The 27025-nt window shown below is 44.0% G+C and overlaps 2 protein-coding genes across 2 annotated transcripts in view; both read left to right on the forward strand.

The window, feature by feature from the left end:
• ZNF558 (zinc finger protein 558) overlaps positions 1-12820 on the forward strand; it is a 386595-nt gene extending 373775 nt beyond the window's left edge. Inside the window, exons 8-10 of the mRNA XM_049881363.1 lie at positions 10520-10646; positions 12153-12321; positions 12732-12820. Coding sequence (XP_049737320.1) covers positions 10520-10646; positions 12153-12321; positions 12732-12759 — 324 coding nt within the window. The 3' untranslated portion in view covers positions 12760-12820. The remainder of the gene's footprint in view (positions 1-10519; positions 10647-12152; positions 12322-12731) is intronic.
• Positions 12815-14426, forward strand: LOC126074021 (zinc finger protein 501-like). The gene has a single exon (XM_049881367.1). It carries the CDS (start codon positions 12815-12817, stop codon positions 14042-14044), a length of 1230 nt encoding a protein of 409 aa, XP_049737324.1. The 3' UTR covers positions 14045-14426.
• Positions 14427-27025: the final 12599 nt, after the last annotated feature.

A 27025-nucleotide genomic window follows, 5' to 3' on the forward strand; every position in this document is an offset into this window, starting at 1 on the left:
ATAAAAAACATTTAAGAAAATACTTGCAGATACATTAAAACATCTTTAACATAATAACATTGCTGTCGTTGTTGTTAGGTGCTATTGAGCCCGTTCCGACTCTTAACAAGCCCATGTACAACAAAACAAGATATTGCCCAGTCCTGTGCCACCCTCACAGTCATTGCTGTTTGAGTGCATTGTTGCAGCCACTGTGTCAATCCATCTTATTGAGGGTCTTCCTCTTTTTAGCTGACCCTCTAGTTTAATAAGCATGATGTCGTTCTCCAGAGACTGGTCCCTCCTGATAACGTGTCCAAAGTACGTGAGACGAAGTTTCGCTTTCCTAACCTCCGACCTGAAGGGCTCATCTTCTAGCACTGATCTGAAACTGTCCTGCCACTGTTCATAAGGTTTGCACTGCCCAGTTGTTTTAGGGGTAGATCAACCAGGTCCTTCTTCCTACTCTGTCTTAGTTTGGAAGCTCCACTGAAAGCTCTCCACCGTGAGTGACCCTGCAGGTATTTGAAATACTGATGGCGTAGCTTCCAGCATGACAGCAATGTGCAAGCCACCACAGTATGACAGACTGACAGATGAGTGGTGAACATAATAATGCAGTAATAATAATATTTTGATATGCGTTGCACAGTAGTGCCTGTTTGTTATTACAAACCATTGTACGCACCTCAAATTTTTCATATAATAGACTTTACGGGGTTTGGTTGGTAACTGTGGGTTATATGTGAGTTGGAAACTGCCCATATCTTGCCTGCATGAAGTAGGCTGTATGTCAATATTACATAAGTCAATTTTAATAAATAAGGATGCCAGAGGTAAGGACTTGATTGGAAGCAATCTTTCCGGGACAAAGGGCTTTGCCAGGAGAAGCAGCTCCAGGTTCTCTGAATTGAATAGGATGGTTCCTTTGTCTCTTTTCCCTAGCACCCAGGAGGGCTCTAGAGAATAGTAACAGTGAGACTAACAAAATTATATTCATATATGAACAGAAATATAAGCAATTTTGGCTTCAAAGGCAAATCGCCCTGCGTTGTAACCCTGGCTCAGCAATATTCCAATTGTGCAACATTGGATGATTGATTAATTTTAACTTTCTTCAGCTATAAACTGTCTGAAATAATATCTGCTTAGGAGAGTCATTATGGGAAATAAGTGAACTAGTGGGTCAGACTTACTGCAAAACCTTTCCCGTGTGGTAACTGCTCAATAAATGGAACGTTTTATTATTAATATATTGTAGTGTTGAATGTTGGGGTTTTGGATGGCTTTAAAATACATAACGTGGCCTACTGCACGGAGGAGACTTTTGAATTTTGGCTCTGAATCGAAATTTACTGTGACACCATTATAATGGATTGATTAGAGATGACCTAGACAGCTCACTTCACCCCTTGCCCTGACAAGAGGAGCCTTCCTATTGTACAGCTACTCTGCTGTTCAGTCCATGTTTAGCTTCAGAAATGCAGTATAGCAACCTTTTCTCTCCTCACTACATGGGGAAAACAACGGATTGATGCTTTTTCACAGAGGCCAGTCCTGTAGCCCAGGGTATGCCAATGGTCAGTTTGGATAGTCATGCTTGTGCACCTTCCAGGGGCTGCACATGTCAGGAAGTATTGGAGTGGAGCCTGTAAAGGGATAGTATGTAAGTCTCTGTTTTCTAGGATTCACAGAGAGTTTAACAGCTAATCCCTCTGCACTTCAGTTAACTTATTTACAAAACGTGTGTGTGTGTGTGTGTGTGTAGAGAAAATACATATAACAAAACATTTGGGTATTCAACAATAACTCAGTAATTACATTCGTCATGTTGCCCACCCATTTACAAAATGACAATCTTAACCTCTTTTATGGTCAACAAGCACAAGGGCGTGCTCTCCTGGTTCTTGCAGATATGGGCTCTTTGTCCTTGCATAATATTAGAGTGTGTTTGTATGGGTGTTTAGGTGTGTATGCTGAGGGGAGTGTTCACTAAAAATTGATGTACAGTAGCATCGGTTCTTGAATTTTGAGAATTGTGGAGAGGTCTTGATTCTCATGTTTCATGTCTTTCACTTGAGCTCCAATTAACTTTTTTTTTTTTTTTAACTAATTTTTATTAAGCTTCAAGTGAACATTTACCATTCCAATCAGTCTGTCACATGTAGGTTTACATACATCTTACTCCCTTCTCCCACTTGCTCTCCCCCTATTGAGTCAGCCCTTTCAGTCTCTCATTTCGTGCCAATTTTGCCATCTTCCCTCTCTCTCTATCTTCCCATCCCCCCTCCAGTCAAGAGTTGCCAACACACTCTCCAGTGTCCACCTAATTTAATTGGCTCACTCTTCATCAGCATCTCTCTCCCCCCCACTGACCAGTCCTTTTCATGCCTGATGAGTTGTCTTCGGGGATGGTTCCTGTCCTGTGCCATCAGAAGTTCTGGGGAGCATTGTCTCTGGGATTCCTCTAGTCGCATTCATATCATTAGGTATGGCCTTTTTATGAGAATTTGGGGTCTGTATCCCATTGGCCTCCTGCTCCCTCAGGAGTTGTCTGTTGTCCTCCCTGACAGGGCAGACATCGATTGTGGCTGGGTACCAACTAGTTCTTCTGGTCTCAGGATAATGTAGGTCTCTGGTTCATGTGGCCCTTTCTGTCTCTTGGGTTCTTAGTTGTCTTGTGGCCTTGGTGTTCTTCCTTTGCCTTTGCTCCAGGTGGGTTGAGACCAATTGATGTATCTTAGATCGCCGCTAGTTGGCATTTAGGACCCCAGGCGCCACAATTCAAAGTGGGATGCAGAGTGTTTTCATAATAGACTTATTTTGCCCATTGACTTAGTAGTCTCCTCAAACCATGTTCCCCAGATCCCAGCCCTTGCTCCGCTGACCTTTGAAGCTTTCATTTTATCCCAGAAACCTCTTTGCTTTTAGTCCAGTCCAATTAGGCTGACCTTCCTTGTATTGTGTGTTGTCTTTCCCTTCACCCAAAGCAGTTCTTATCTACTGATTGATCAATAAAAAACCCTCCCTCCCTCCCTCCCTCCCTCCCCCCTTTGTAACCACAAAACTATATGTTCTTCTCCGTTTTTTCTATTTCTCAAGATCTTATAATAGTGGTCTTATACAATATTTGTCCTTTTGCCACTGACTCATTTCGCTCAGCATAATGCCTTCCAGATTCCTCCATGTTATGAAATGTTTCAGAGATTCGTCACTGTTCTTTATCGATGCGTAGTATTCCATTGTGTGAATATACCACAATTTATTTACCCATTCATCCGTTGACGAACATCTTGGTTGCTTCCAGCTTTTTGCTATTGTAAACAGAGCTGCAATAAACATGGGTGTGCATATCTCTGTTTGTGTGAAGGCTCTTGTATCTCTAGGGTATATTCCGAGGAGTGGGATTTCTGGGTTGTATGGTAGTTCTATTTCTAACTGTTTAAGATAACGCCAGATGGATTTCCAAAGTGGTTGTACCATTTTACAATCCCACCAGCAGTGTATGAGAGTTCCAATCTCTCTGCAGCCTCTCCAACGTTTATTATTTTGTGTTTTTTGGATTAATGCCAGTCTAGTTGGTGTGAGATGGAATCTCATCGTAGTTTTAATTTGCATTTCTCTAATGGCTAATGATCGGGAGCATTTTCTCATGTATCTGTTGGCTGCCTGAATATCTTCTTTAGTGAAATGTGTGTTCATATCCTTTGCCCACTTCTTGATTGGGTTGCTTGTCTTTTTGTGGTTGAGTTTTGACAGAATCATGTAGATTTTAGAGATCAGGTGCTGGCCTGAGATGTCATAGCTGAATATTCTTTCCCAGTCTTTAGGTGGTCTTTTTACTCTTTTGGTGAAGTCTTTAGATGAGCATAGGTGTTTGATTTTTAGGAGCTCTCAGTTACCTGGTTTCTCTTCGTCATTTTTGGTAATGTTTTGTATTCTGTTTATGCCCTGTGTTAGGGCTCCTAGGGTTCTCCCTATTTTTTCTTCCATGATCTTTATCGTTTTAGTCTTTATGTTTAGGTCTTTGATCCACTTGGAGTTAGTTTTTGTGCATGGTGTGAGGTATGGGTCCTGTTTCATTCTTTTGCAAATGGATATCCAGTTATGCCAGCACCATTTGTTAAAAAGACTATCTTTTCCCCAATTGACTGACACTGGTCCTTTGTCAAATATCAGCTGCTCAGACGTGGATGGATTTATATCTGGGTTCTCAATTCTGTTCCATTGGTCTATGTGCCTGTTGTTGCACCAGTACCAGGCTGTTTTGACTACTGTGGCTGTATAATAGCTTCCTGAATCAGGAAGAGTGAGGCCTCCCACTTTCTTCTTCTTTTTCAGTAATGCTTTGCTTATCCGAGGCTTCTTTCCCTTCCATATGAAATTGGTGATTTGTTTCTCTATCCCCTTAAAAAATGACATTGGAATTTGGATCGGGAGTGCGTTATATGTATAGATGGCTTTTGGTAGAATAGACATTTTTACTATGTTAAGTCTTCCTATCCATGAGCAAGGTATGTCCTTTTGAATTTCTTGTAGCAGAGTTTTATAGTTTTCTTCGTATAGGTCTTTTACATCCTGGGTAAGAATTATTCCTAAAGTATTTTATCTTCTTGGGGGCTACTGTGAATGGTATTGATTTGGTTATTTCCTCTTTGGTGTTCTTTTTGTTGATGTAGAGGAATCCAAGTGATTTTTGTATGTTTATTTTATAACCTGAGACTCTTCCAAACTCTTCTATTAGTTTCAGTAGTTTTCTGGAGGATTCCTTAGGGTTTTCCATGTATACAATCATGTCATCTGCAAATAGTGATAGCTTTACTTCCTCCTTGCCAATCTGGATACCCTTTATTTCTTTGTCTAGCCTAATTGCCCTGGCTCGGACTTCAAGTACGATGTTGAATAAGAGTGGTGATAAAGGGCATCCTTGTCTGGTTCCCGTTCTCAGGGGAAATGCTTTCAGGTTCTCTCTATTTAGAGTGATATTGGCTGTTGGCATAGATGCCCTTTATTATGTTGAGGAATTTTCCCTCAATTCCTATTTTGGTAAGAGTTTTTATCATAAATGGGTGTTGAACTTTGTCAAATGCCTTTTCTGCATCTATTGATAAGATCATGTGGTTTTTGTCTTTTGTTTTATTTATGTGATGGATTACATTAATGGTTTTTCTGATATTAAACCAGCCTTGCATACCTGGTATAAATCCCACTTGATCAGGGTGAATTATTTTTTTGATGTGTTGTTGGATTCTATTGGCTAGAATTTTGTTGAGGATTTTTGCATCTATGTTCATGAGGGATATAGGTCTAAAGTTTTCTTTTTTTGTAATGTCTTTACCTGGTTTTGGTATCAGGGAGATGGTAGCTTCATAGAATGAGTTGAGTAGTATTCCGTCTTGTTCTATGCTTTGAAATACCTTCAGTAGTAGTGGTGTTAAGTCTTCTCTGAAGGTTTGGTAGAACTCTGTAGTGAAGCCGTCTGGACCAGGACTTTTTTTTGTTGGAAGTTTTTTGATTACCGTTTCAATCTCTTTTTTTGTTATGGGTCTATTTAGTTGTTCTACTTCTGAATGTGTTAGTTTAGGTAGGTAGTATTTTTCCAAGAATTTATCCATTTCTTCTAGGTTTTCAAATTTGTTAGAGTACAGTTTTTCGTAGTAATCTGAAATGATTCTTTTAATTTCATTTGGTTCTGTTGTGATGTGGTCCTTCTCGTTTCTTATTCGGGTTATTTGTTTCCTTTCCTGTTTTTCTTTAGTCAGTCGTTTATCGATTTTGCTAATTTTTTCAAAAAACCAGCTTTTGGCTTTGTTAGTTTTTTCAATTGTTTTTCTGTTCTCTAATTCATTTAGTTCAGCTCTAATTTTTATTATTTGTTTTCTTCTGGTGCCTGATGGGTTCTTTTGTTGCTCACTTTCTATTTGTTCAAGTTGTCGGGACAGTTCTCTGATTTTGTCCCTTTCTTCTTTTTGTGTGTGTGCATTTATCGATATAAATTGGCCTCTGAGCACTGCTTTTGCTGTGTCCCAGAGGTTTTGATAGGAAGTATTTTCATTCTCGTTGCTTTCTAAGAATTTCCTTATTCCCTCCTTGATGTCTTCTATAACCCAGTCTTTTTTCAGGAGGGTATTGTTCAGTTTCCAAGTATTTGATTTCTTTTCCCTAGTTTTTCTGTTATTGATTTCTAGCTTCATTGCCTTGTTGTCTGAGAAGATGCTTTGTAATATTTCGATGTTTTGGATTCTGCCAAGATTTGTTTTGTGACCTAATATGTGATCTATTCTAGAGCATGTTCCATGTGCACTAGAAAAAAAAGTATATTTTGCAGCAGTTGGGTGGACAGTTCTGTATAAGTCTATGAGGTCAAGTTGGTTGATTGTTGTAAGTAGGTCTTCCGTGTCTCTATTGAGCTTCTTACTGGATGTCCTGTCCTTCTCCGAAAGTGGTGTGTTGATGTCCCCTATTATACATGTGGAGGTGTCTGTCTCGCTTTTCAATTCTGTTAAAATTTGATTTATGTATCTTGCAGCCCTGTCATTGGGTGCGTAAATATTTAATATGGTTATATCTTCCTGATCAATCGTCCCTTTTATCATTATATAGTGTCCTTCTTTATCCTTTGTGGCAGATTTAAGTCTAAAGTCTATTTTGTCAGAAATTAATATTGCTACTTCTCTTCTTTTTTGCTTATTATTTGCTTGATATATTTTTTTCCATCCTTTGAGTTTTAGTTTGTTTGTGTCTCTAAGTCTAAGGTGTGTCTCTTGTAGGCAGCATATAGATGGATCGTGTTTTTTTATCCAGTCCGTGACTCCCTGTCTCTTTATTGGTGCATTTAGTCCATTTACATTCAGCGTAATTATAGATAAATAAGTTTTTAGTGCTGTCATTTTGATGCCTTTTCATGTGTGTTGTTGGCCTTTTCATTTTTCCACATACTTTTTTGTGCTGAGACGTTTTTCTTAGTAGATTGTGGATCCTCATTTTCATAATGTTTAAGTTTATGTTTGCTGAGTCGTTACGTTTTTCTTGAGTTATGGAATTGATATTCCTTTTTGTGGTTACCTTATTATTTACCCCTATTTTTCTCAGTAAAAACCTATCTTGTATCGTTCTATATCACCTTGTATCACTCTCCATCGGGCAGTTCAATGCCTCCTATATTTAGTCCCTCTTTTTGATTATTGTGATCGTTTATCTATTGATTTCCATGATTTCCTGTTATGTGTATTATTTTGTTTATTTATTTTTTTGAATTAATCTTACTTTGTTTTTGTGCTTTCCCTATTTGAGTTGCGTTGATATCAGGACGTTCTGTTTTGTGACCTTGTATTGTGTTGGTACCTGATATTATTGGTCATCAGGCCAAACAATCTCCTTAAGCATTTCTTGCAGTCTTGGTTTAGTTTTTGCAAATTCTCTAAACTTGTGTTTATCTGTAAATATCTTAATTTCTCCTTCATATTTCAGAGAGAGTTTGGTTGGCAGTTTTTCTCCTTCAGTGCTCTGTATATGTCATCCCATTCCCTACTTGCTTGCATGGTTTCTGCTGAGTAGTCTGAACTCATTCTTATTGATTCTCCCTTGAAGGAAACCTTTCTTTTCTCCCTGGCTGCTTTTAAAATTTTCTGTTTATCTTTGGTTTTGGCAAGTTTGATGATAATATGTCTTGGTGTTTTTCTTTTTGGATCAATCTTAAATGGGGTTTGATGAGCATCTTGGATAGCTATCCTTTCGTCTTTCATGATGTCAGGAAAGTTTTGTGTCAGGAGTTCTTCAACTATTTTCTCTGTGTTTTCTGTCCCCCCTCCCTGTTCTGGGACTCCAGTCGCTCGCAAGTTATCCTTCTTGATAGAGTCCCACATGATTCTTAGGGTTACTTCATTTTCTTTAATTCTTTTATCTGATTTTTTTTCAGCTATGTTGGAGTTGATTCCCTGGTCCTCCAGAAGTCCCAGTCTACATTCTAATTGCTCGAGTCTGCTCCTCTGACTTTCTATTGTGTTGTCTAATTCTGTTATTTTATTATTAATCTTTTGGATTTCTGCATGCTGTCTCTCTATGGATTCTTGCAACTTATTAATTTTTCCACTATGTTCTTGAATAACCTTTTTGAGTTCTTCAACAGTTTTATCAGTGTGTACCTTGGCTTTTTCTGCAGTTATCCTAATTTCATTTGTGATATCTTTAAGCATTCTGTAAATTAGTTTTTTATATTCTGTATCTGATAATTCCAGGATTGTATCTTCATTTGGGAAAGATTTTGATTCTTTTGTTTGGGGGGTTGTAGAAGCTGTCATGGTCTGTTTGTTTATGTGGTTTGATATGGACTGCTGTCTCCGAGCCATCACTGGAAAACTAGATTTTCCAGGTAATCAGCTAAAAAAAAATGCATTCAGATCCCTATCTGAATTCTCCTTCTGGCTCAGGGTATTCGGATGTTAATGGAGCCGCCTGGGGAGGGTGGGGGAGGGATCAGAGAGCTAGGCGTTTAGCACCACAGAATATAGAGCTGATGCCCGCGTTTACACTCCGCCCCTGTCCGCCAGAATCCTGGCAGGACGGCTCCCCGGATGGGACGCTACTCTCCCCGCTCCAAGATCTGTCACTTCCTCCCGGGATTTCTCCCTCCGGTGCGCCGCACCGCTCGCACTAACTGGGTGGTCGTGGCCCTCACGAACAGCTGGGTCCGCCCCCGGGGTCTGTTCAGGGGAATGCGCTCACACCCCGGCTGCTCTCGCCAGGATCCCAGCGGGACAGCTCCCGGCTGGGACGCTACTCTCCCCCCTCCAAGACCAGTCACTTCCTCCTGGGGATTTCTCCCTCCGGTGCGCCGCACCGCTCGTGCGAACTGGGTGGGCGTGGCCCTCACGGACAGCTGGGCCTGCCCCCGGGGTCTATTCAGGGGATTGCGCTCACACCCCGCCCGTTCTCGCCACGATCTCAGCAGGACGGCTCCCCAGCTGGGATGCTGCTCTCCCCGCTCCGAGACCAGTCACTTCCGGGGATTTCTCCCTCCGGTGCGCCGCACCGCTTGCGCGAACTGGGTGGGCATGGCCCTCAGGAACAGCTGGGCTCGCCCCCGGGGTCTATTCAGGGGAATGCGCTCACACATCCCGCCCGCTCTCGCCAAGATCCCAGCGGGACGGCTCCTCGGCTGGGACACTGCTCTCCCCGCTCCAAGACCCGTCACTTCTTCCCGGGGATTTCTCCCTCCGGTGAGCCGCACCGCTCGCGCGAACTGGGTGGGCGTGGCCCTCACGAACTTCTGGGCGCCTCCCCCGGGGGTCGCTTTAGGGAAATATAGGTGATCCCCATGCTCGCGCCTCGTCTGCCTCCCACCAAACTCCCGGCGGGACGGCTCCCCGGTTGGGACGCTGCTCTCCCCACTCCCAGATCAGTCACTGCCTCCCGTGTGTTTCTCACACCGGCTGCGCCACTACGCCGCCTGCGCCAACCAGCTAGACTCCCTCCCGGGATGGGTTCGGTGGGGGGGGTAGGGCTGGACCCCTTGTCTGTGCCGTCTGCCCCCCTGGGCTCTGCCCCAGCCCGGGCTCCGAAGGTCACCTGCCTGGTACGCTGGCTCGTAGTTCTGAAAACAATCGCTGTCTGCCCATATTTGTTCGCTCTCCGTTTGTAAGTCTGTGTTTGTTGTTCAGAGTTCATAGATTGTTATATATGTGATCGGTTGACTTGTTTTTCCGAGTCTTTGTTGCAAGAGGGATCCGCGGTAGCGTCCACCTGGTCCGCCATCTTGGCCCCGCCTCCCAATTAACTTTTAAATGCCGTTGCCTGATACCATGAAAGGGGCAGAGGGGGTAACAGTGCAACTACTGAATTATTGAAAAACAGATGACAGACATGTAAAAATTAATAATTCTCAAAAAGAATATTCTACTTTTAGCAAGTGTCCTCTTAACCTCTTGATCACTGAGAATTCTTCAAGAAAATATGAGCATCTCAGGGCTTTGGGTTATCAGTTTGTTGGTATGGGCCCCTGGGCCTCCCATGACTGCTGAGAGGCGAAAGGAAAAGCTGTGAGTCCCACAGTGTAGGCCAGTTTTTAATATCTCATCCTGCATTCACCCTGTGGTTCATGTTTTTTTTTTGAGAGTTCTAGTGGGTCTTGAGGAAGGAGGTGAAACTTTTTTTTTTTTATTACAAGGAATTGGTCTGAATGTAGATTTAAGATTTGCATATGTTTGTGGAGCATTTCTCTAATTTCTGGTGTGTTCTCTGAGTATTCTACTCCATAAAGTTAGAATGAGACTGGAATTGGTCACAAAGTGTTGACAGAGATCAGTGTGTTGGAAGTTTTATTAAAGCAATGACACAGGATGAAATCAGTCAGGAAGGGAATATAGACAGTGACAGGATGAGGCTGATGCTTTAAACCTAGAGTGGACCTTGTTACAACACAGAACCTTGTATCAAATTTCTGTGAATTCTCAGTTTCTCAGGACTGTCAGCTTCACCCATCCTTTTGCACACATGGGAGTGCATGGTATCTTGCTGACGCAGAATATGTGGGATGTTTCAGGACTCGGTGGTCATTGAGGATGTGGCTGTGGAGTTTACCCAGGAAGAGTGGGCTTTGATGGATCTTGCTCAGAGGAAACTCTACAAAGGTGTGATGATAGAAACCTTCAGAAACCTAGCCTCAGTAAGTAAGTATGGTGTCATTTTTTCATTTATTATTTAGTGAATATATAAATCGTACTCGTCAACCTTGCTCCAGTATTTGGGCTGAAGAATGGGAATGCATTGTTAAACAGGACAGGCATGCTCATTTGATTTACGGGTCTTAAATATCCTGGCTTCCCTTGAACGTAAAGCTCTAAGTATTAAACTGCCTTTTTATTTCTCTTGTGAAAAGCCTTGAGGCTCTTTTAGTGTTGTAAGTGTAAGAATGCACTTCACATATTACATTAGTGCATAGAGAAGAGACTTATGGTTTGGGACCTTATAAAGAGTTTCACTGTGTTCATGACAAGTTAGACATGATTATTTTGCTGCAAATAAATTCACATCTGCCCATCTCCAGAGACTGTGAAGACCATACTGTTGATTCAGTGTCAGGGAAATGTTCATTGCTCTTCAGTGTCTTCCCTCATGATATTGCTCTCTCCATGAGCACCATGTCAGCTACACCCAGTTATTCTCCCATAAAAGCAAGAGAAAATTCTGAGGACAGTGGACATAGGACATCCGGAACCACTATGTCAGGGTACGCCAGGAAGACAAGAATCCTTTGAAGGACCAGCCCTGCGTGGAGGAAATTAGATTTGAATAAATCAGTTAGAAATACTCTCTTTTGGGTTGAGGGGACTGAACTTTACAGGCATGAGCTTAGTTTTCTTACTTTTATCAATTTTCTTACACTTGTGTTTGTGGAGAAAAATCTTACCCTTTTCCTCTTACATGTACATTGAGCATTTTCACATTACATGTGCAATCTGTCCAATATCATTACACTTTACTCTCCTAATTACACCGTATTTTTGTCATTGTCACTAGGACTTCGAACCGGTTCTTCCCAGTTCAGTCATGGCTGAGGAAGTGAAACCAGAACAGACCTGAATTTTTAAAGGAGCAGACTCAAATTTAAAATTTTGGTGAACCAGGACAATAAACAGAATGGGGAAAATAATGGATCGAATCCTGGTAGAATCTTAATCTTCCTCTTACAAAAAAATAGCAGCATACATGTTGCATAGCAACCAAATCTCTTGCCCATAGGCTTTTGAGCAAAGTAGGAAACCGCGGTGCCCTGCTCGGAGATGACAGCTCAGCTCGCTGCTTTCAACGTATGCCACTCTCTGCAATTGTGTCGGTAATCCAGTTTCCTGCATCAAGGTCACACACCTCTTGAGTTTCACATTCCCGGGCTTGGACCCATAACTTTCCCCATTCTGGTTATTGTCCTGGTTCACCGAAATTTAAACAATTCGAGTCTCTTCTAGTTTCACTTCTGCCCCCTGGCTGAATTGGTTCAAAACAGTTCAAAACCCTACTGTCACTCTCAAGTCTTCATGGAAATATTTCCCAGAAAATTGCTTTTTGACAATTACAAAAGACCTTAAACGGCCAGATATGTTGTTCTTTCTTAGCTCACAGCTGCCTTTTTCCTCCTGATAATTCTTTTCCTTTTTGTTTCATATTGTGAACCTAAGCTTCAATCATTGGGTCAGTTTATCGAAACCTTAATGATGGAAATAAGTTATCCAGTGAATATCTAATAGTGGAATTCATGAAGAATGACATCTGGCCCTCCATGTTAGAAGGTATCTGCAAATTGCATGGCATTGAAGATCAGCATAAAAATCAGGGGAGACATATGAGGTGAGTGTCATTCACATGAGACAGAGCATTAGTACCTCCTGATGAAATCTTAATGTGTCATGACATTAAAATTATATATATGTATATACGTACATATGTATGTATATTTATGTACATATATACATATGTATGTATATAAAACTAGTTCTAATGTACACAGAATTTTCACAATATAATATTTTTGCAATTGTTAGATATTGGATATTTGAAATGTATTTCACTTGTACAGAGTTATAAAAAAGCCTTGTGTTTTGGAAACACTGTAACAGTAATGGTAGCCTATCAATGCAGGTGGTTTAACCTGTGAAACATGAGGCATTTAGGGGAAAAATCATAAATATTGACTGTGTTTGGTAATAGTGAAACGGGAACAAATTTAATCCTAACAACATTCTGCCCATTTTTAACAGAAGGCATGTGGTAAAGAACCTTTGTTGAAAGTAATGAAGAAGATCAAGGTGGAAAAACCTTCAGATGGATTCCAAACCTTACCATGTTCAAAAGAACTCCTACAGCTTTAAATTCTTCTGAATGCTGTGAGTGTGGAAAGTCCTTCATCGATCACTCATCACTTAAGCATCATATGAAGTCTCACTCTGGTTGCAATACTTATCAATATAAGAAATGTAAAGAAGCCTGCAGTTGTCCCTCTGACCTAAGCACTTCTGTAAGAACTCTTAGAGAAGAGAAACCCTATAAATGTAAGGTGACAACACTCAATGGAGAGAAACCCTATGAATGTAACAAATGTAGGGAAGATTTCTGTAGTTCCTCTTCCTTTCAGACACATGTGAGAGGTTGTAAGCGTGAATGCAAAGAACATTGGAAAACCTTTCCCTCATCATGCCTTTTACATAAAAAATTTCATAGTAGAGATATGCCTTATGAATGTAAATCATGTGGGAAAGGCTTCAGTCATTCCTCATCCCTCACTATATGTATAAGAAATCACAATGGACAGAGGCCTTATGAATGTAAGGAATGTGGGAAAGCTTTTGGTAAGTCCTCAACCCTCACTTCACATATAAGAGTTCACACTGGAGAGAAGCCTTATGGATGTAAGGAATGTGGGAAAGCCTTTAGTAGTTCGTCATCCCTCACTAGACACACAAGAATTCACAATGGAGAGAGGCCTTATGAATGTAACCAGTGTGGGAAAGCTTTTAGCTGTTCCTCATCCCTCACGACACACACAAGAACTCACAGTGGAGAGAGGCCTTATGAATGTAAGGAATGTGGAAAAGCCTTTAGCGATTATTCATCCCTCACTCAACATATAAGAACTCACAATGGAGAGAGGCCTTATGAATGTAAGGAGTGTGGGAAAGCCTTTAATTGTTCCTCAGCCCTCACTAAACATTTAAGAACTCACAGTGGAGTAAGGCCTTATGAATGTAAGGAATGTGGGAAAGCCTTTAGTCAATCCTCAGCCCTCACTTCACATATAAGGGTTCACACTGGAGAGAAGCCTTATGGATGTACAGAATGTGGAAAAGCGTTTAGTCATTTTTCAGCCCTCGCTGTACATACAAGAGTTCACACTGGAGAGAAGCCTTATGAATGTAAGGAATGTGGAAAAGGATTTAGTCATTTGTCAGTCCTCACTACACATATAAGAGTTCACACTGGAGAAAGGCCCTATGAATGTAAGGAATGCAGGAAAGCCTTTAGTCGCTCCTCATCCCTCACTTTTCATATGAAAACTCACAGGAAGGCCTTATGAATTTAAGGAATGTGGGAAGGCCCCTGGTGATTCCTAAGACTTACTAGACATTTGAAAACTCACAGTGGAGGGAGACCTTGGGAATATATGAAATGTAGGAAAGGCTTTAGTGAGTTTTCATCCCTCGCTAGACACGTAAGAACTCACATTGGAGAGAGAACTTATGAGTATAAGGAATGTAGGAAAGCCTTCATTCACTACTCAGTCCTTGGTGACTCGGAATAAAACTCCCAGTGTGGAGAGAATGAATATAAGGAACGTGGGAAAGCTGTTACTCATACCTGTTATCTCACAGAACACAAAAGAAGGTATAGTGAAGAGAAATCTTATGAATGAAAGGAACATGGGAAAGTCTTTTGTTATTCTTTCTCCTCTGTAGGCATCCATAATCACAGTGGAGAGAGTCCTCGTGTATGTAAGGAATATGGGAAACTTCAGATGTTCCTCGTAATTTGGAATACATCTGAGTAGTTATACTGGCCGGAAGCCCTGGAGGCGTACTGGTTAAGAGCTACGGCTGCTAACAGAAAAGGTCGACAGTTTGAATCCACCAGGTGGTCCTTGGAAACCATATTGGGCAGTTCTGCTCTGTCCTGTCAGATCGCTGTGAGTCAGAATCAACCCGATGGCAACAGGTTTGGTTTGTTTAGGTTTACTGGAGAGAAACAATGTATGTGTAGGTAATGTTGGATAGCTTTCATCCTTCCTCTTTTCCCCAAACCTAAAAGAAGATACATGGCAGAAAAAAACATGTAATTGTAAGAATGTGGGACAATTTTTGTTTTTCTGCTCATGCTTTCAAAGACTTTTGAATTTATGCATATGGAAAACCCTTCCCTAATTTTCCCTTTTGAATATTTATGAAGTCACACTGGACAGACATCAGGTAAATGTAAGATTCGTAGGAGCATTTCCACATCTTTCCATTCTTTGAGGCTGTTTGGCATGTTACACTGGATTGATTCTGTGAAGGCAGAAGATGATGGAAGCCTTCTGTGTTACTCCTTCAGGTCCCCTATGAGACCTTACACACTGGAGAGATCCTCTAAGTTTTGTGATAAAGCCTTCGATCACATAATTTGCCTTTTGATGCACAATGAAATTTATACCAGGGGAAGAATCTTATCAAAGTTAGGAATGTGGAATTTACCACTGCTTTATCCCCATGTGCATTCATTTCTACTTTTTATTTTCTGACGTAAACATTAAGGTGAAAAATATCCACTTTGTTTTTTTTATCCCCATGTGCATTCATTTCTACTTTTTATTTTCTGACGTAAACATTAAGGTGAAAAATATCCACTTTAAGTTCTGTGGTATGAATTTTGATAAGTAATGTTTGCATTTTTGTTAGAATCACACTATTCTTGATGTTTTGCATATTTTTTCTCAGCCTTTCTTGTGTGCACAACAATGGTTTTATCAGAATTAGGATTGCACTGTATGTTTTAGTTCAAAATCATCCCACAGAGGTGCCCCTCTCTCAAATGGTGGTTCAAGTAGCAGGCTTTGCATGGAAGGATGTCTCTTTCTGTGGGCCCACACAGAGCCCCTACCTGACCTAGCTGCAGTGCAAGTTCTGACCTGCACAGACCCAGACCCTGTGCTCAGTGACAGAGTCCTGGTTTTGATCATTCTGATAGTCCAAGAGTGCATCAGGCCAGGAGCTAAGGCTGTAGTTTCTGGGCTACAGTAGTAGATGCTGATCCACCTGGTGTGAATACCCTCTACAGGGTTGGAGGAGATGGGGGCCTGTCTAGGGCTCCCGTATTAGTAGGGGAAAGACAAGAGGGTGTTGGGCCTAGAAGTTTATCCAACTCCACTGTGCACCATACTGAGCTGGAAACTGATTCACTTACTCCTCATCTAAGGTGTCTGTGAAATGGTGGCTGAAGGTAGCAGAAGCCTTCAGAATAGATTTTCTCTTAATCCATCAATTCTACTTGTAGTATAATCCTGTGGAAATACCTGGGCACCATGATAGTGCCTATCTGCAGCAGTGATAATGAATACCCTGAGAGTCAGTGTCCACCAGGAAGGTTGTTGTTAGTTAAATGTCTGGCCACACATCAGAATACTGAACTGCCACTAAATGAGTGTTTTCAGAGAACTTTGGACCACAGGAGAGGCAATCACAGCATTGTGTTGTGTGAAAGCAAGGGTATTCTAGCATTAGGAATCATCTAGATTCCTTAGGGATAAGAATCAGCATCAGCACAAAGCTGGTTCCTGTGAGTGGTCAGACTTTGCACCTTCATCATTTCTGATACCAGCTGTCCCACCCGTTGCATCATTTACTTCTCTGCTGGGTTCAGTGATTTGTTGCAGTGACTACACAGAACTTAGAGATAATACGCACAGTTGTGTCGTTTTTTAGGGGAGTAACAAGATAGAATTCAGGATAGCTTCCAACCAGGACAGCCCTCTCCGCTCGTCGCTGCCCTACTAGCTGACCCTTCTTGGCTAAGCACACTTACCTGTCCTTGGCCTTCGTGCCTTCAGCCTTTCTGATGCTGACTGGCCCAAATCCGAGCCAGTGCAGCAGCCCGCTCAGGGCTCTTAGCTGCTTTCCTAGCAGCAGCTGTCTACCTTCACCACCGGTTTTGCTGTCAGCTCTCTGCTCTGCCTCGGGCCCCCTTTTGGGCCTTGCACCATCCTCGATATTACAGCTCTTCACCTGTAATACAGCTTTTAGGAGGTTCCCTCCTGTCTTTCTGTCGCTTGTAGGGTTGCTGCTTATATAAGCAAACTGCTTGTCAATTTCAGGGCACAGCTGTCTCTGCAAGACTATGACTGAGCAGTCTCTCTTGGTGGGCTGCAAGTCATTCAATCCTATTTCAAGTCACTATTTGAAGAGCAGATTGACCGGTCTCTGTAAGGTCTATAAAATAAACCCGAGCACAGGGCAGACTGGCCCAACCAATTATTTTTGAGAGAATTACAAACGCAAGGCCAGAACAGCAATTTATAAGAGAAACCCATTGCACTGCAGCAAGATATAAAATGGTGTGTACATGATGATGGCAACTTGTTAAATATTTACATATTAATGTTGTATATTTTATAAATGCTAACGAACTGTCTTATACAAGACCGTATGTCCTAGAACATTAACAGAGATTCTCCCCTGAAGGTGAGATTATGATTGATTTCTTGTCTCATTGTGCTTCTCCTTAGATTTCAGTTTTTTTATACTCATCGTTTATTTCTTATGGAATTTTCCTGCTTTTTTTTTTGTTGTTGTTTAAAATCAGCAACTTAACTTTTGGAATCCGAGTTGACAGATGCATGAAGCCTCATATTGCTGTTAGCTGCTGTCGAGTCAGTTCTGACTCATAATGACCCTGTGTACAACAGAACAAAACACTGCCTGGTCCTGTGCCATCTTCACAATTGTTGCCATGTTTGAGCACATTGTTACAGCCACTGTGTCAATCCATCTTATCAAAGGTCTTCCTCTTTTTTGCTGACCCTCTACCTTACCAAGCATGATGTCCTTATCGGGGGGCTGGTCCCCCCATAACGTGTCCAAAGTACGTGAGACAAAGTCTCGCCACCCTCACCTCCAAGGAGCCCTCTGGCTGTACTTCTTCCAGCACAGACTTGTTTGTTCTTCGTATATTCAGTATTCTTCCCCAACACCATAATTCAAAGGCATCAGTTCTTCTTCAGTCTTCCTTATTCATTGTCCAGCTTTCACATGCACATGAGGTGATTGAAAATATCATAATTTGGCTCAGATGTGCCTTAGTCTTTTAAGTGACATCTTTGCTTTTCAACACTTTAAAGAGGTCTTTGCAACAGAGTTGCCCAATGCAATACATGAAGTCTCATACAGTTGCAAAATGAAGGTACAGAATGCACCACACGTCCCTCCAAAATTCTCCCCGGTGCTGCTTTTTTGTCAGACCTTCCTATGGCCATAAATCCCTAGCAGCTGTCCCTGTAAATACCTTGCTCTGTGTAGCTTTTTTGATTCCGACTCCTTTCGCATAGCATGTTGCTGTTGAGAGTCATCCATGTTGATTAATGATCAATAGCTTGTTCGTTTTGATTGCTGTGTAGAATCCCATTGTAGAGCCATACCATAGTTTGTGTGTTTGTCAATTGAAGGACATTTGTATTTACAGTTATGAATAAAGGTGATCATAAACATTTTTGAACAAGTTTTATGTGAACTTAGAGTTTTCATTTTTCTTGCTATATCCCTGGAAGTAGGATTGCTGTCATGTGGTAGGTGTATGTTTAACTGCATAAGAAACTGCTGATCTGTTTTTAAAGAGGCCATGCCGTTTTGTATTCCCAACACCAATCCCTAATTCTGGTTACGTTGAGATCTGGCCAGGCTAATTTCTGGCGCAGTCTAGTAGTACACTTCGGTTTGGCACTGGCATCAAGGGGTCCCGTTCAGATGTCTGGCTGTTGTAGTTCCTTAGTGCTGCTGTAACAAATACCGCAAGTGGGTGGCTTTAACAAACAAATTTATTTTCTCACATTTTAGGAGGCTAGAAGTCACAGTTTAGGGTGTCACTTGTAGGGTAGGCGCTCTGCTCTGGAGGGAGGTCCTTGCCTCTTTTCAGCTTCTGTTTGTGGATTCCTTGGCATTCTTCATGTGGTGTGGCATCTGTCTTACCCCACCTGTGCTTTCTTGCTTCTGTGTCTAATCTGCTCCTTTTGTATCTCTGAGATGATTGGCTTAAGACACCCTCTACTGGTATGGCCTAATTAACATAACAAGGGAAACCTATTCCCAATGAGATTACATCCACAGGTGGTGGTGGTGGTAGTTGCCATCACATCAGTTCCGACTCATAGCAACCCAGTGTACGACAGAACAGGTGTAGGGGTTAGGGTTTACAACACATGTTTTGGGGGAACACAGTTCAGTCCCTAACAGTGACTGTTCTGACAGGCATCCTCACACTGACTGAGGAGAGAGCATATCCTGTAGCAGTCTAATTAGACAACAGGCCCACGTGTACGGGACTCTGGGCTATCCCACCACTGCCACAGCCAGCCTGGTCTAAACCCAGGGCCCAACCAAGTCTTGCTGAAGAAAAGCAGCATTTCTACTCTGACCCCAGCGGAAGGAACTGGCTGGTTTGCTCCTTGTCATCACAGTTGCTGAGTCCTCTCCATTACTCTGTTTCTGGAGTGGAAACCGGAAAGAGGATGTGGACATCTGAGTTAGCAGGTCAGCTGGTAGGCATCCGTCTTACAGCTCACTGCCTCCACTCCTGCATCGGAAGTAAGTGTGATGGCTGGATTGCATGGTAAACTTATGTTTAGCTTCCTAAAAAAATGCCCTAGTTTTCTAATGTGGCTGACCATTTTGTATCCTCACCAGCAGTGAATGAGAGTTTCTGTTGTGCCACTTCCGTGCCAGCATTTTGTGTTGTCAGTATTTTGAATGTTAGCGCTTCTAATAAGTTTATAGTTTATAGTAGAACCTCAGTTTTGTCTGAATTTTCAGTTCCCTAATGACATCGATGTTGAGCACCTTTTCATAGGATCGTTTGCCTCTTGCAGTGAAGTATGTCCTCAGAGCTTCTGCCTGTTTCGTAAATGGGTTGTTTGCTTCCTTATTGTTGAGTTTGTAGAATTTTATGTATACTTTGGATAGAAGTCTTGTATCAAATGTGTGTTACAGACTTTATAGTATGTTTTAATATCTAATACTGCTATTATCCTATTTTGTTTTTTTCTCTCCAGTGATTTTCTGGCTATTTCCCCATGTTTGGGTGTTTTTTGTTTGTTTGTTTTTCTCTTCTTTTTGTAAATTTGTTGTGAACTTGTCTGTCTCCACAAAAAAAGTTGTTGATATTTTTATTGGGATCGCATTAAATTTGTAAACTAACTTATGGAGACCTGACACTGTTATGGTATTTAGAGATCATGTGAATTGACTTGATTGCTACTGGTTTATGTCTTTGGTTGTTTAAGAATAGTTACAGAATTTTGCCAAAGGCAATTTTCATCAACTGTGGAGGTCAGTGAATGATTTATTTTCTTAGATCTATTACTAGATACAATGTTAATGGATTTACTGATGAGCCAACTTTGCATGCCTGGTTTAAATCCTATTCAGTCAGGCTCTCTATATATCCTTATTGTATTGGACTCTGTTCACTAAAGTTTTGTTTACTGTTAACAGTCATTGATACTCATAAGCAATACTGGTCTGTAATGGGATTACTTTGGTATTTGAATTTTTTTCCAGTTTACTGTTTTATCAGGGTTAGGTGTCAATATCACAGGGTGATGAAGAATCATGAGATTTGGGATGGAAAGTGCTTACCTCAAGAAGGGGGAGGGCTCTGCCCCTTGTCTGCCCTGCCATAGCAAGCCCTATCTTCACAGACCCTCTCCAAGCTGGAACCTGGAGCTGAACCCAGCACCTCGTTGTATTATGTGGTGACAATATGCCCACAGCTGGTGCTGCTGCCCTCAGGTGACACTCAACATTTTGGTCTCTGCTGGGGCGATTTCAGAAAGAACAGCAATTCATTCTGAAAATGAAACGGGCGTGTTGAAAATAAGCCTTAAGTTTTGAGTGAGTTGTCCTAGGGGAGGGAAAATGCCCTTATAGCGAAATACAGTATAGACACCTCTCAGAGGAGGGTCCTGAGATGAGATGCTGGCCTCACTCCTGTGGTGAACGGGTGATGCTAGCTCCTGGAGAGCTGTGACAATGGGCAGTGGCTCTGCTTTGTCACTCCCACCCCCGTGGCCTTGAAGGGTCTTCCCAACAGTGTCCAGTGGGGGCAGGGGCCTTGTTGGGTTACGGGGATGGAGAAAACTGTCAGCAGCCAGTCTGGGGGACCATCTGACGCCCAAATCCAAGGCCATGCAGCCCCTCTCAGGCCTGGCAGCTGTCGGAGGACGAGGTCTGACAGAAGTGCAGCTCCTGACCTACGGCCTTCCCGCTGGACACTGGCAGCGCAACATCTCTCACCCGCCCTCTTTTTGCTGAGCCCCGATGTCGATATCCGATTTCTCCATGCTGCTCCACATGGATGTCCACATGGAGAGCCTCTCCTTCTTCCAAGGCTGTTCCTCCTTGCCGTCCCACTGCCAAGCCTCTGCCCGTGTCATGTCCTGGGCTTGTCCTTGCCTCTTGCCGCACATCCCCTGCGCCCATCTGGAACAGAGCCTGATCCCTTGAGTCCATTGCCTTCCCCTTATCTCCACCCCCCACTGCCAGCACCACAGTCTGAGCCCCACGACCCTACCTGGGCCAGCGTAGCAGCCTGAGGTAGGCAGCTTGTCACCTGGTACTCCGTCATCCACATGCAGTGAGGGATACCTTCCCCAAACACAGATGTGACTGTGCCATGGCCCTGTCTGCCCCCTCACAGCCCCCACTGGCCTCACAGCCACCCTCAGTGGCTGGGTGTCCAAGGCCTCCCAGGTCTGCTTCTCCGTGCCTCTGGGGTACCATTCTGAGGTGGTGCACAGACTGAGCTGGCCTTTCCACTCCAGGTCACGGTGCCTGAACTTCCCACCTGTGCGTCAGCCTTGACCCCCTCCCCCCACTGACACTCACTCCTGCACACTGGGCACAGTCGGCCGTGTCTGTGCTCAAAATGCACTGTCCTTTGCTGAGCTTGAAAGACCTGGATTTCCAGACAGAGAATCGGTTCTCCTCCCTGTCTGCTCTATCTCTACCCTACCAGCCCAGGTCCCTGAGATGCCTTGCAAAGAAAGAAGACCCAAGAGAAAAGCAACAGCACAAAGAAGCTGCACCTTTTACTCAGGCCCAGAGACTCACAAGCAATACCTGATCTACCAACAACCTTCTAATGGCTGCTATGATGCAGCCAACTTCACAGACGAGGACACTGAGTGGGAGGGACTTGTCCAAGTCGCACAACGTTGTCAGAGACAGAGCTAGGATTTGAAGTCAGGCCTCCACAGCTCCAATGCCACCTCCAGGTTCTAGGCCTGAACTATCCACTGGAGCACCACCAGCTACCTGTGACTGGTAAGCACTTGAAAGGTAGCTGGTCCCATCTGACGTGTGCCGTGAGTGTGAGATGCTCGCCGGATACCAAACTTAGTCTATATATAAACACAATATTTTAAAAAGTTAATTAGATGTTGAAATAATATTTTGGTTATAGTGGGTTAAAGAAAATATATTAAAATTAATTTCACCTGTTTGAGCTGCAGCTTTTATTGTGGCTTCTTGAAGGTTGAAATTATGTATGGCTTGTATTATACTGGAAACCCTGGTGGCGTAGTGGTTAAGTGCTATGGCTGCTAACCAAAAGGTCGGCAGTTCAAATCCGCCAGGTGCTCCTTGGAAACTCTATGGGGCAGTTCTACTCTGCCCTATAGGGTAGCTATGAATTGGAATCGACTTGACGGCACTGGGTTTGGTTTTTGGGGTTGGTATTATACTTCTGTTGAACAGTGCTGTTTCATAGGAATGTTTCAAATTAAGACAATGGCCTTGGACTCCCACCTCTAGTAAGGAAGTAGAAGGTTGAAAACGCTTTGCCTCCATAGTAACAAGAAACACCCGGACAAAATAGAAATCATTTTTTTCTATGAGACTAGAGAAGAGTGGTAGATACAAGAAAACCTTGGAGAACCAAGTTTCAGGGAGAAAGGGGCCTTCATGGGTGAGCAGAGCTCGCAGAGGGTCCCACTTGTGCAGGTGCACAGAGGCAGGAAATGTAACTGAGCACATGGGCACCCACATGCTGGGGGTGGACGTACAACCACTTTGGGAAAATAGTCTGGAAATTTCTTATAAACATGTACTTGCCCATTGACCCAGCAGTTTCACTCCTCAGTATTTATACAAGAGTAATGAAAATGTGTTCTCAAAACAACATGTGCACAAATGTTAAGAGCAGCTTCATTCATGATTGACAAAAAAGTAAATCAGCCCAGATGTCTGCCAGCTGGTGAATGGATAGACATAGTGTGGTGCATCCACACTTGGAATACTGCTCAGTAAAACATAGGGAAAAATGACTGATACTTGCTACCGCGTGGGCGAAACTCAGAAGTATTACGTGGAATCATGGGGCTGGACAAAAAGGCTGTATACTGTGCCATTCCATGTACTGAAGCTTAAGAACCGGCAACACCGATCTATAGGGACGGAAATCAGAAGAGTGCTTGCTGAGGGAGGACTGATCGGGCAGGCACACAAGAGAATTGTCCTAGGTGATGACAGTGCTCTATATCTTGACTGGGTTGGAAGTTAGCTGTGTGTATATAATTGTCAAACTCACCAAAAAGTACAATTAAGAACTGTGAATTTCAACGTTTGTATATTATACCTCAGAAAAAAAGTACGTCTAAGAAAGGCAAAATCTGCAGCTCCAGCCCTTGTGGAAAGAAAGAAAAGGGCAGTTGGAGGGAGGCCTCCTGGTGAGCAGACCCGCCTCTTTGTGGTCTCATAGTTTTAACTTGCTTCACTTAGGATGGAATTGATATTCCTGATTATGTCAATCAAGGCCTGAAAAGGAAGGTGCTCTCTCCAGTGGAGGAGCTGGGAACCTGGAACAGGATCAGAGTGTAAGTGAGGATTTCTGTAGCACTGAGTAGGACCATATGAATCCACAAGTACTATTTCTGTAAATAAAACACATTCCTTCTGGCCTCATTGGTTACCAACTGGGCCTTAACAGCTTCTGTTCTTGCTTCTCTGATCATCACCGAAAGCAGCCCTCTCCCTCTGTGCCTGAATCTTCAGAGAAGAGGAAACTGGTTGATAAAAAGAAAAACCAAGGACTTAAAAAATCCTCATTTCTGCTTCTGGCGGAGTGCCATCTTGCAGAGCGGGCACCATCAGTGTAACGCTCCTGTGGGCGCAGACCCCTCCTGACTTCTACCAGGACCTCTTAGGAACTCGCAGTAGAAGATCTCAGCCTAGCTCAGACAGACCTGAGGGACAGGATACTCCTGCTTTGCCAAACGTGGGAGTTTTGATGTAGTTAGCACCCAGGGGGCACCTGAGAGGAGCTGCACGTTATGAAATCAGCTGATGCTCATTCCCCCCATGGTGAGGTGGACTCAAGTCCGGGGTGCAGTAGAAGAGGACAAGGAGCAAGGAATTTGGGACCAGACACTCCCAGGGCCACCATGTAAGAGCTGAGTGACCTCACTGAGTGCCAGTGTCCTCATCTGTCACATGGGACACACAGGGAGAAGCACCCTGCAAGGTTGTTGGGGAGATTAAGATAAAGGGAGCATTGTGCACCCAGCAGAGGGCACATTCCACTGCCCTCTTCCAGGAGTTTCACATGGGGGTGGGGGCGTGCAGAGGGAGCTTCACAAATTTGAGAATCATGGAGACACCAGCAATGGATGTAGCACAGGGACAAGCAGAGGCCATGTCCCAAGACAGTGATGATAGAGACCCTTGAGCTGAGTCTGGAAGGATGAGTAGGGTTTCCACATATGAAGAGATGCAGAGGGGCACCCAGCCAGTCCTGTGGTCACCCAGGAGAACAGTAGAAGACATGACCAAGGGGCCAGCTGGGGAGGGCTATGGGGAGTGGGTCCCAGAAGGCTGTGAAGGCCCCCAGAGAAGGTGAATCTCATGCTAAGGAAGAGACATGAGCAGGGAGGGAGGGAAGAGCTTGGGGATGAGTCTGGACTACATACAGGCTGTTCTCACCACGTGCACTCACCATCCAGAGGCAGAGAGGCTGCCGGGGTATCCAGGGAGATGGAGCCCATGAGAAGGTGACACTGAGTAAGCAGACATGGAGAGGGGGACAGACCAGGCCTGGTGGGCTCTGGGCAGGAGAGTAAAATGATTCCAGAAAACAGCAAGAGCCAGAGACAGATGATGGGGACACAGATGAAAAGGATAAAGTCCCTGTCCTCAAAGAGCTCATGCAGGGTGGATTTTGGACTAGCCTCTGCTGGTCTGAGGCCCAATTCCTCCATCTGCAAAAGGGCAATAAATGTGCAGAGCCTTCTCTGAGAACACCTGCAGCAGAAGTGCGGAAACAGGTACAGGCTCCAGGCCTGCTTCCTAGCTACAATAAGTGAGAACTCCCATCGGATGGAGGACATTTCAATTTTAGGTGTTGGGATCTCAATTTTGAAGGGCCAAAAGGAAAGGGCACGAGGGGAGGAGGCCTAGATGCAGCCGAGAGAGTGAGGGAGAAAGTGGCAGGTGGGGAGGAATGACCAGTGAGGGAGGGGATGAAGAAATGCTGACACGAGTTTGGTGAGGGTCAGACATCACTGGGAAGGAGGAACCTCCCTGGAGGGCTTCAGTTTCCCCATCTGGAAGGTGAAGGGCCCCCAGGAAGAGCTCCGACAGTCTGAAGTCCCAGGTCAGTGATCCAGAGTTGGTGTTGCCTGAGGGCAGTGTGGACAAGACACGGATCGAAGCTCAGACTTGGAGTGGAGTGGGAATTAAAGGCTCTTGTGTTTCAGCTATACAGATTCAGGGAGCTTCTCAAGGTTTTCTTGTGACAGTCATCCTGGAACACACCCAGAGTGGGGATGAATTCTGTCCAAGGGCGGTCAGGGAGCACAGAGGGCGCTCATCCGCATTACCTGTGCTGCGGCCCGGGGGGTGGGGCACAGAGGGCCTTGCTCAGGCATCAGCCCAGCCCTTGGCAGGGACCCCTCCACATTCATTCAATCCTGTCTCCTAAGCAGACAGTGCTGGTGCCCTGAAGTCCCCAAAGCGCAAGGAGGTGAAACACAGAATTAGCTAGTGCAGGGGCTCCAGCAAGAAAGGAGCATTGAACAGGAGGCTGGGACAGAAACCACAGACGCCCCCCACGCAGGCCCTTTGGCTTAAGGGGGCCCAGTGTGGTCGGGGGTGGCCCAGGGTCTAACACCCTTACTGCAGTGGCCCCTGCCGCCGGCCCCTTCACTCCAGACCTCTTGCCTCTGGCCTCATTACTGCTGTCGGCAAAAAAGCTGAGTGCTTGCTCCCACCAGGCCCAGGGTTGGGGCACAACAAACAAGGCCCCCACCTGCCTCCCCTCCTGGGCTTATGGCCTGCAGGTGAAGGAAACAAACACAAGTGAAGCGCCCCAGTCCATCCTTTAAAGGCCTGGCCAATGTTTAAATGGATGTGACAGGTTCAAGAAACATCTGTTGAATGAGTAGCCTTAGTGAAAGATGATAATGAATTCCTTCATTGGCTGCCATGTGCCATGCAGCCATGACTGAATCCATTCAGGAACCCCGAGGATGGTGGTGGTATGCTCACAGTTATGCTTCCCTTTCATAGATGAGGAAACTGGGTCAGAGGAGTTCAGTAACTTGCCAATGGCCACGCAGCTACAAGCTGTGCAATGCACATGAGGAAAATTCAAGAAACCCCCTTGGAACTACAGTAGAGATAGCCAGGTCCTGGGGAAAATGAAAGTTTCAGAAGAGGATGATGGGGAGCTGAGACCTATCTCTTGCGGGGGTATACCACATGTCACTAAGAACACTCACAATGTCCCTAGGCCTTCTCTCCAAGTCCCTGAGTCCCCTCCCTATATCCCAGGGGTCCCTTCTCATGTATGTGACTTCTCCCAATGTCCCCAATAACTCACCTCATGTCTCCTCACAATGCCCCCAGGATCTCCCCCCCCCCATGCTGCAGGGCCTCATTCCCTCCCCTTGTCCTTAGGTCACTCTCCATGTTTCTGGGTGTCTTTATGTCTTAGTTATCTAGTGCTGCCATAACAGAAATACCACAAGTGGATGGCTAACAAAGAGAAACTTGTTTTCTCACAGTCTAGTAGGTTACAAGTCCAAATTCATGGTGTCAGCTCCAGGGGAAGGCTTATCTCTCCCTGTCGGCTCTGGACAAATGTCCTTGTCCTCAATCTTCCCATGGTCAAGGAGCTTCTCAGGCGCAGGGACCCTGGGTCCAAAGGATGTGCTCTGCTCCTGGTGCTGCTTTCTTGGTGGCGTGAGGTCCCCAACTCTCTGTTAACTTCCCTTTTATCTCTTTAGAGAGAGAAGGTGGTGCAGGGCACACCCCAAGGAAACTGC

This window comes from Elephas maximus, chromosome 3, assembly GCF_024166365.1.
Source record: "Elephas maximus indicus isolate mEleMax1 chromosome 3, mEleMax1 primary haplotype, whole genome shotgun sequence".
Lineage (NCBI taxonomy): Eukaryota > Metazoa > Chordata > Mammalia > Proboscidea > Elephantidae > Elephas > Elephas maximus.